Here is a 9,543-nt window from a genome sequence, read left to right on the forward strand (position 1 = left end):
TTTACGTGGACTTTCCTTAAGAAAGATGGAGTTGTTTCATGTATTTTTAAATGCTGACCATAAGAAACTCCATGTCATATCTTGGGATTTTAAAAAAAGTTATAAAGTTTGACTCTAACCTTTTGCAGTACGACAGGTCCGGTGTAATGTCGGAGTATATGCTCGAGTTTAAAAAAAGAGAACCTGATATTAGACACATGAATCCCTTTACCTTTAAGGTTTGTAAAATCATTCAGACACAGTTCAACATGTTAAGACTTCAATCAACAGAAACACCAGAGGCGGCAGAGTGCATTTAATACTCTTTATTCATTATTTCCTCTTCAAACACATTTTCCTGATGTACATGTACATTTCCATTCAAAGGAAAAACTCAAGTGAGGTAAAAGTGCTGAAAAATGAAATAGTATCATGGATGTAACCATCAAAACTCATCGTCACAATCACAAAGCTGACAAAAAAGCTCTTAACTATTTCAAAAATATATATATAGTGCGACAAATTTCATAATTTTCCCCCACTTTTTTTTTTTTTTTTTTAAACTTGTGTAGCCACAGGCATCCCTTCATACACACATAAACAAGCGCGCACACACACACGCACACGCACACACACACACACACACACACTTCCACACATTAACGTAAATACAAATCTGCTGCAAAATAGATTCACAACTCTTTTTATAGAAACTGGAGGAGAGCTCCCAGAGGGCCTCGGTCACATTCCTATGGTGTAAGACTTGTACTTCAGACAAGCGTAAATATCTAATCTACGGCTTGCTCTGCACCCGCTCAGGCAAAGAATACATCTACAGGTGTCATAAATAAAAAATACACTCTTTACTAATGATAAACAAAGGCCCAGATAATATGGACAACCAAAGGCAAAGCGAGTGAGAGAAGCAGCAGGATCAATAAAACTGACAGGTTTACAGCAGAGAAAGAAAAGTGGGGCCAGAAAATAAACACAAAGGCAAAAAACACTTCATTCTTTTTTTTTTTTTTTTTTCTTTACACACATTTCGTCCTTCACAGAATAATCTGCCTACATACATCAAACCCTGACAAAGAAAGTGACCTCTCATCTGCTTAGTTGAGCTTTCGTCAGCAGGTACACATTTTCAGTTGCCAGGGGGGGAAAAAAAAAAGCCACAATAACCGTAAACGGGGTGGACTCAAAAGAACGCAGGGGACTGACGTCTGCGTTCAACATCAATTTTCTAGAAAATGCACTTTTCTATTTGTTGCATTTTCTTTGACGTCGATCCAAAGTCAAGTCTTGTAAGCGACGTCAAAAAAAAGGAGTCCGAGAGGAGACAAGTCCTCATAGCATCGGGGAGCCTTCAGCGTGCATAGGGTGCTGGGGGGGTGGGGCTCCATGCTTTAATAGAAACGTTCAATCATCACTCAGAGAAGGTCACAACAAAGGGAATCACACAGCAGCCATTTTCCTCTGCCATCACAAGTCAAATAGTGAAATAACGTCAGACTGCTGAGGTCGAGTTTTTGAGTTCTATGAATTTGACAGATCAATAACATTCGAGCTCTTATGGAATGATCAACAACTATGAATATCATTTATACGGTAGGTAACATCAGGAGGGACGCTGGGACCTATTTCAAGTTAAAACAATATATTTGATTATGGATTATCTACGCTAACATTCACTTTTGAAAGTTTGATTCAACATGATTAGAAAGGTGTGAACAGTCTCAGAATCTGCAGAACACATTTAATAACTCATTAACTACCATCAGCTAATAAGAGCAATCAACAACATCCTGGCAGACATTCCCCTAAGCAGTAATTCACTCATGTTATACTGTATTGTTAGCGACAGTCAAAGGTAACGTTGGCCTTCAGACACTTGCTTCCCAACAGTTATAGTAGCTGGTAAATGGCTAAATGCTAAAATTAGCTGATGTCCTTTGGTAGCCATTAGGTTATCGTAAGTGTTTTAATCTGGAATATGGCTCAATGTCACCCCTAACTCAACAGATGACCTATGTTCATACAACTTGCAGTGAAAAAAACAGGACGACATAACAGCATTCAAGAGCGTGATGTCAGAGGAAAATGGCTGCCTCCTGAATGTGGTGAACGATGGCTAGATTTTAGCACCAGATCAAAATTTTGTTTGCTGGTTTTTCAAAACAAGAAAAAAAAGGTGATAAATCCATCTATTGCGGGATTACATCCACTGAGTGATGATAACATTTCAAAGCATATAAAATGCACAGATACATACCAAGCGCCAGTCTCAGGCTGCAAAGCTCAACGTTTGCTGGATCTACTCTAGTAAGAACCTGCAGTTTGGGTAAGAAGACAACAGATACAATAAACACAGAAGAGGAAAGGACAAGATGAATATCAGGAGCGGACATCTTGTGACAACGGCCGATTAAACCAATTTATCCTCTGAAAATAAAAAATGAAAAAAAAAGGGACAAAACAGAGTCCTCAAAAACACATTTATGTCCCTGAGAACCAGCTAAACTCCCTCGAGCAATCGACCATGTTAGCTTATTTACATTCCTCTCAGGTGGCTGGGTTTGGAGTAAAACAAGGCCTCTCTAAAGTGCTTCTGTTAGTATGGGGTCTCTGCTGGGCGACCTCCAGCTACTGTGCCACAGGATGGCTCGTCAGTGCACTCAAGGTATTGCTTTGGTTTTAGATATGAAGAAAATAACAATTTCAGCCAGGTTGCTCTGGAGCAGGTGTATCTATAACAGAACAACATCGTTTTAGAAAGATAGTTGGATTTCAAAGGGAATCAGACTGAAATAAACATGGCTTCCAGTGACGAGGCCTTGACTTGAAGGAAAAGACAAAGAAGGAAATACAACTGACAGCAATGACTAGACTGATGGGTTCTGAGGAAAAGTATAGGTTGGGACTGAAACTAAAAAAAGGACAAAACTAAAGGAAACAACAGGGTAAAAGAGAGAAAAAAAAGAAGAAAGAAAATGCCGAAAACTCAAAAATTCAAACCAAAATTATTTTCCTTCCCAACCAAAACTGAATGTTTTCTCCAATAAACTATTATCCAATACTGTGGTGACTTTTCCATTTCACCAAGTTCTGAAATAATCTAACCCTTTTCCCCCTGATCACCATTTAAAAAAAAAAAAAAAAAAAGAAATTTAAAAAAAGCTCAATCACTCTTCAAATAAGTCAAAAGGCACTTGAGTGTTTCAGTTGCTGGTTTCAAAGCAGACTTTGGTCCAGAGGGAAACAACTTGTGGCACTTTATTTGCTGTTTAAATGACTATTGCCGCTGAGCCAGTGGAAATGCCCCGACCCAGGGTGCGACCTGTAGAAGAGGCCGAGCCGACCTTCCCTCTAACAAATTCTCTAACCCGCCAGGAGCAGTGGGCCTGCCAGATAAGAGAACCTCCCGGTTATCTGGTGTAAACAGTGAGACAGGCAGCGAGATGTAGCAAAAGCAGTGAGCAGGAATAGGAGAGTTTTTCTAAGGAACTGAGGCGCCCCTCCCTTTGACCGGGAAATAAACACCCCAGCATGTCAAGAGAGATGACAACTTTAGGTCATAGCTTAGGACATCTACTTCTCATGTGACACTGCAAGTTTTCAAAATTAAGAATAGGCCTTGGCTAGAAATAGAAATTCTGAGATTATTTTTGTGGAGGGGACACTCTTTCACAGCTGGTGCATTGCCTCGTGGCTCATGTCAGTTGTAGCTTCCAGGATAAATCAAATTCGAAGTCTCAAGGAGGAGCTGACATGCTGGCGTGTTTCTCAACATACCAATCCATGTTGTCTGTCCTCCCATGACCACAAAAGGGGTTCAAACACTAGCGTGGTCCAAGTAGGCACCGGAAAGGAGAGGACAGGAAGTGATTCAGCTCCCACACATGTAAGGTGACAAGAGCTGCGGCTGCTGTACCTCCTCCAGGAAAGCAAAAAAGAAAGCATGATAATTATAGAAGGCCTGCAGTTAGAGAGCCAGTCACTGAGCTGCGTCAGAGGAGGATCCCTTTTCAGGGCTGCTGTCGAGCCTGCAATGGTTGTGAGGGACGACCCTGCGGGGCCAACCATGTGCTGCTCCTTTTAAGGGAAGGGACAGCCAGTCAAGTCTGTCACTCCCAAGACTCCCAGCTTGCTCTCGCACCAGGCAACAAGGCAAGCCTAATTCTCTGAACAGGCCTAAGTTGATTGTCCTGTCAGTCAATTTACCTTCCACGAAGCCAGAGAATTGTGGCATCCTGAGCTCCCCTGTGAGGCTTTGGAAGTGACATAAAAACATAGGGAAATATTAACTCCTCAGATACACAGGAGCCCGTCAATCTGAGGCCTAAACTGCCTCATTTTAGATTTCAACAGACTGAAAAACATAGGGCTGAGTAAACTGGATAAAGGGGGAGGAGGGGAGCTAGTCCTACACTGAATTCACAGTGGAAAAAAATAAAAATGTGCACATTTTCTCTTGCATTGTTTACAAAACAGGCACTGTCGGCATATTAGGAAAAGCACAAATGTCCGTGAGAGATTAATGTGTCAAAATGTGTTAAAACAAATTGACTCCTCTCACTTCCCCTTCAGTTATTATGAGGACAACATTAACAGTGTACCCCTTTTCTTAGATCCCATGTGAACTTAACTTTTTATAACACTGGTGCTTTGTTTTTTTGGGCCATCACCTTTTTTTTTACTACCCCTTCTCCAATAATACTATTTTTAAGTTTTTTTCTTTTCACCTTTTTTTTTCCTTTTTCTAAATCACAGGACGAAACCAAATTGAAGGCTACATTTTAATCTTCCCTTTCTTCATAGAGATAGCCCGTAATTTAAATTATTGAAGGGGTAAACCTGGAGGTTAAGGCACAAAACACAACTCCATTAAGAAGAAAGCTGATAAATGGGGAAAACAACCAAACAAACAAAAATCAAAACACTTAAAAATATCTCCTTTTTTTTTCTGATGACCAAGACAACTCTGTAGATAAGGAATGGCAAAGGATTCCCAAAAAACAAAGCAAAACACTTGTCCATTTAACATAATTGTGCCTTGAGTGGAACATTTATTGCCTCAATAATACATTTTTTTGGGAGTTTTTTTTTTTTTAATATTCCTTCTCTCTCCTCAAAAGCAGCAGCAGCGGTGCCCTCTTGCACATCCGGGCACTTGTTTTGTCAGTTACAGGGCAGCCATGTTGGAATGTTCTGGTTAGACACGTAGTAGTTGCTGAAGTTGTGGTCTCGAACATAAGGCGCAGGCTGATAGTAGCAGGTGACACAGGATGCATTGGGGATGGCGTTCTGCTCCGCCAGCACCCGGAAGGCCATCAGAGAGATGAGGTGGAGGGTCTGCCGCCGCTCGTGACCCATGAGGCACACCGTGCTCTCGTTGACCACTCGCCGCAGGATCATGAGGTAGTCGTACTTGCTCTTCTCCTCACCAACAAAGTGGCTTTGCAGGTAGGCCTCCACCTTGCGCTGCTGCTCGCCGATGTCAGGGAAGTCGATGAAGAATCGTGAACACATGTACCGCTCCAGGCCCTTAAACTCCTCCTCACTGGCCGGTCGAAAGTCCCGCACCAGCAGATTGCAGTATTTCAGCAGGCCGCCACCACGGATCTCCTCGGGCCGCTTGGTGGCAATGAGCTTGTTCCGCAGGTGGCTCAGGGCCATGCTGAAGTCCCCGTACATGCTCTCACCACTCACAGTGGGGTGAAAGGCCTGTGACATTGGCGTCTGTGCCAGCTCGTAGTAGGAGAGCACGGAGTCCAGTATAATCTGAAACGAGTCCACACTGAACTCAAACTGTCGGCGTATTGAGTCCACAAACTTCAGCTCCACATTGCGGCCGTTATTGTTAGAGAGGGAGATGAGGCTCCAGCGGTCCTGCTCCGTGTTTACCTTCACCAGCTTCTGCACATAAGCCTCTTTGAGAGTCATGGGTGTAATTTTCTCCTTGTTCACACCCTCAGGCAGAAAGTCCAGCAGAGTACCCAGAACCACATCTTTAATGAGCCTAAACTCTGACTCATGTGGCAGGTCCACTCTGAAGATGACGTCCAGATCCTTGTAGCTCCAGCCTATATCCTGCACCAGCACGTGGCTGGCCGTGGAGCCATTAAGACGTACATCTTTCACCCGGATCCCACTCAGCTCCAGACGGGAGCGCACACGGGCCACAATGTCTTTGAGGCGCACCTCTAAGGTGGGGAAGTTCCCTCTTCCATGAACGGGTACCACTTCAGTCAGAACTTCATTCAGCCGGCTCACCTGTTCCCAGGTCAGGACACTGACAGATTCTAAACTCTTTGATTCTTCCTTGTTATCCATCATGTCACAATGTTCAGATGAACTAAAATCAAAAGGAGTGAAAAAATATGTCAGTAACTGTCAAAGGTGGCAAAAGGAAATATTCCCCAAGAACTACAAGTACTAGTGTAAAGAAAGACAAACATACCAACTTTTAAAAAAAGGAATTAGAATAAAAGTTCCTTTGTAAAAGACATTCCTACCATTTGTTTATTTACAAATTTAACTGAATATCACTTCTTATTTAGGGGTCTACCAAACTCAAATCATTCTACCTTGAAATGAAACTAAAGAATAGTATACTGGACAATAATTTTCATAAAAGTTTCTCAAACATGCATATCAGGTTGGATGTGGAATGACTTGCTGAAGGAGAATTACATTTTTTTTTCTTCATGAAATGCATGTTAAGCATCATATGCACTGATGAATACACAAATAATATTTTCTATATCTTTTTCTTGTCATATCCATTCATGTTAAAATCTGTCTTACTGGGAGAAAAGAGGCAGCAATGGTAGAAACTACCGTAAAACTTCAAATAAAAGCCCATCCCAATTTAAGGCCCAGTCCCTTTTACTAGCCTGGTGTTGCTGCACCATTGACAAATAAAAGCAGGTCTCAATTAGAGGCCTCTGTGTATTTAGGGTTGATTAGTCTGCAGATAAAAGATATTAAACAAGGGCGTCTTCCTCCCTCCCTCCCTCCCTCCCTCCAAGTGCAGGAGGGTGATATGGAAGGGCTGTCTTACAAAGATTGGACAAGTCAGTGATTTGTAATTTATTTTGTTTATGGTCATCCTGATTTTGTACAGTTAAATATTATTTCTTATTTAAAATGTACAATCTTGTAGTCTGCAGTAGGTGTGTTGAAGATAATTAAAGGCAAGGTAATTTTTTATAAATTTAAGTGAAGAGTAAAAGCTAGGGCTATTAATTTAAGTTTGAAGGTAATTGATGATTCCCTAAATGCATTACAGCTAGAGTTTGGAGAATTTTTTTGACAATATGAGAGGAAGAGGAGAGGACACGTGTGTATATATATATATATATATATTCACATTTTCGTTTAAAAACAGTGAGTCAAACATAAAGCTCATAATTCTGCTAAAGTAGAGCACTTTTCAACCTCTGGTAAATTATTTTAAACGTCGATACAAGTTTCTTTCCCCCCCAAAAAAAATAAATAGAAATAAAAATAAAAAAAATGGTTCATTTGTGACAATTTCTATCAGAAACATGTCCAACATCAACACACACACAACGTGATTAACGTAAAGTATCGTGTTGCAGCGTCATGGCTCATTCAGCACGAGCGGAGCAGAATGCGAGCACGAGACAACCTGCTCGCGGTCAGCACACAGTAAAAAAAAAAAAAAGGTTCAGAGCTCGTGAGGGTTCTAGAACGGCTCACAGCGCGAGCCTGGCTTTGATTCCAGAAGTGCTGAGAGACAAACAGGCTAGCTGAAGCTAAGCCGGCGATTTATGCTAAATACACAACACGTAGTGAAAATGAAAAACAAGTGCGGAGAGAAATGTTATAATTAAACACGCTTCGTCATAACACCCCCCCCCACACACACACACACACCTCCCCGGTAATCATTTGTTCCAGCTGATTTTATCAACATACCCGTGACGAATGCAACTAAAATGTACCGCTGAGTCAAACATTTCGCAGTGTTTTAAACGCTAGAAAATAAAGATAAAAAAAAAAAGATACAATTTGACTTGATTTAACTCCATATGGCGACGAATCCCTCTCCAGATTCACGAAATTCACCTAAAATTAGCTTCGTAAGAGTCCTTTAATTAAGACTTTATGTGGTTTACGCTTCAAAATCTCCAAACTTTGTGTCGTGTGTTTTTTTTTTTAAGTTTTTGATGCGACTTTGATAAACGTGAAATAAGCACATATTGCCCTGCGTTTGATGTTGTGTTCATAAAAAGTCGGGAAATAAGAGCGTCTTACTTTAAACGTTCACACGAAGGCTCCCCTTAAAGATGTAATGATTCGCCGTTTGATGCTGTGCACACGGGGTGATCTGGATCAGTTTTAAGTAATTACGTATGGCACGTTTTTGACGTAAATGTTCTTCCCACACTGCGACACTGCGAAGTCACGCCGCACTCAGAAGAACGACTAGCAGACTCGGGGAAAAAAAAACGACCATCCGAGGAGCACGTGAATGCAGCATAACTTAGGTTCCTAACTAACGTGTCGGAAGTATTTAACACAGAAATGAGAGAAGCGTGTGAATCGACGTACTTACGTGTCCAAAAGCGAGTCCCGAAAGCCTTCAAAGTTAGATAAAGGAGATTTTAATTTGTAGTTCATGCAAACACCTCCACATAGTCCACTGCCTGAGAGACACACGCGTATCGTCAACTCTGAAAAGTCAGTGTTTGAACCTCCCTGCTGGCTGAAGACACGCCTGATTTATAAAGCCGAAGTACGACCCACTGAGAGCCGTGCACAACCGTTCAACAACACAGTCCCTTTCTTAATGTAACGTGTCAGTTACGATTTAAACCTACGCCAACGCTTATATTTACATATAAATATATATATATATATATGCTTATATATTAAACGCAAATCAATAACTTTGTATATTTACCCAAAGGTGCAACTTTCATCATCTGCAGCTCCCACAGGCATAGAGTTTGTGTAGTTTGGTTGTATCAATGCGCCGAGCAGACCCTCTGATTGGCCAACGGGGTTTTTTTCGTTGCCAAGTAACCAGCACCGTCTCCAGGCAGGCGACGTTCTCTGGCTGTTGCTGTGTCGCAGTTTGGTTTAAAAGAAGCAATTTCACTTAAAAATGTTGATTCTAAAATTTATTTTACATTTTATATTTTTAAATTGCTGTTTTAAACATGTAGGATGCATTTGTCCACACATAATGTAGCCTACATGATGGCTTTTTTTTAAAGGTGCACTATGTAGATTTGGTAGTGACATTAGAAAGTTGGAGAAGTGAAACAATTCTATGCTATATTTTCTGAACTAAATACATAAACTTTATTCTAAGCAAAAAATGGGTCCCTGGATCACTGTTTGGAGCTAAAAAAGCTACCAGGGGAGTTATGGTTTCACTGTTGCGGGCCCACCACCATAACTTGTCGCGTAGCATATCTCCAAACAGTCTTCTGGGACCACATTTTCCTCTGAGGACAGTTTGTGTATAGAGTTATGAACATATACCACATAATCTGTACACTTCTCCAACTTTCACATTTCTCTACCAAA

General features: G+C 41.2%; 1 protein-coding gene across 3 annotated transcripts; it reads right to left on the reverse strand.

Moving 5' to 3' along the window:
• Nucleotides 1-290: 290 nt before the first annotated feature.
• Nucleotides 291-8,713, reverse strand: tent5c (terminal nucleotidyltransferase 5C). 3 transcript variants are annotated; one of them, XM_020631986.3, is made up of 2 exons: nt 8,564-8,713; nt 291-6,334 (listed from the first exon to the last, which is right to left on the reverse strand). In XM_020631986.3, exons 1-2 carry the CDS (start codon nt 8,626-8,628, stop codon nt 5,158-5,160), a joined length of 1,242 nt encoding a protein of 413 aa, XP_020487642.2. In that variant the 5' UTR covers nt 8,629-8,713; the 3' UTR covers nt 291-5,157. The 3 variants fall into 3 exon arrangements, with proteins under 3 accessions (XP_020487642.2, XP_065818209.1, XP_065818210.1); XM_065962137.1 differs by having other exon boundaries at nt 8,560-8,699; XM_065962138.1 differs by lacking the exon at nt 8,564-8,713 and adding an exon at nt 8,263-8,495.
• Nucleotides 8,714-9,543: the final 830 nt, after the last annotated feature.

This window comes from Labrus bergylta, chromosome 13, assembly GCF_963930695.1.
Source record: "Labrus bergylta chromosome 13, fLabBer1.1, whole genome shotgun sequence".
Taxonomy (NCBI): domain Eukaryota; kingdom Metazoa; phylum Chordata; class Actinopteri; order Labriformes; family Labridae; genus Labrus; species Labrus bergylta.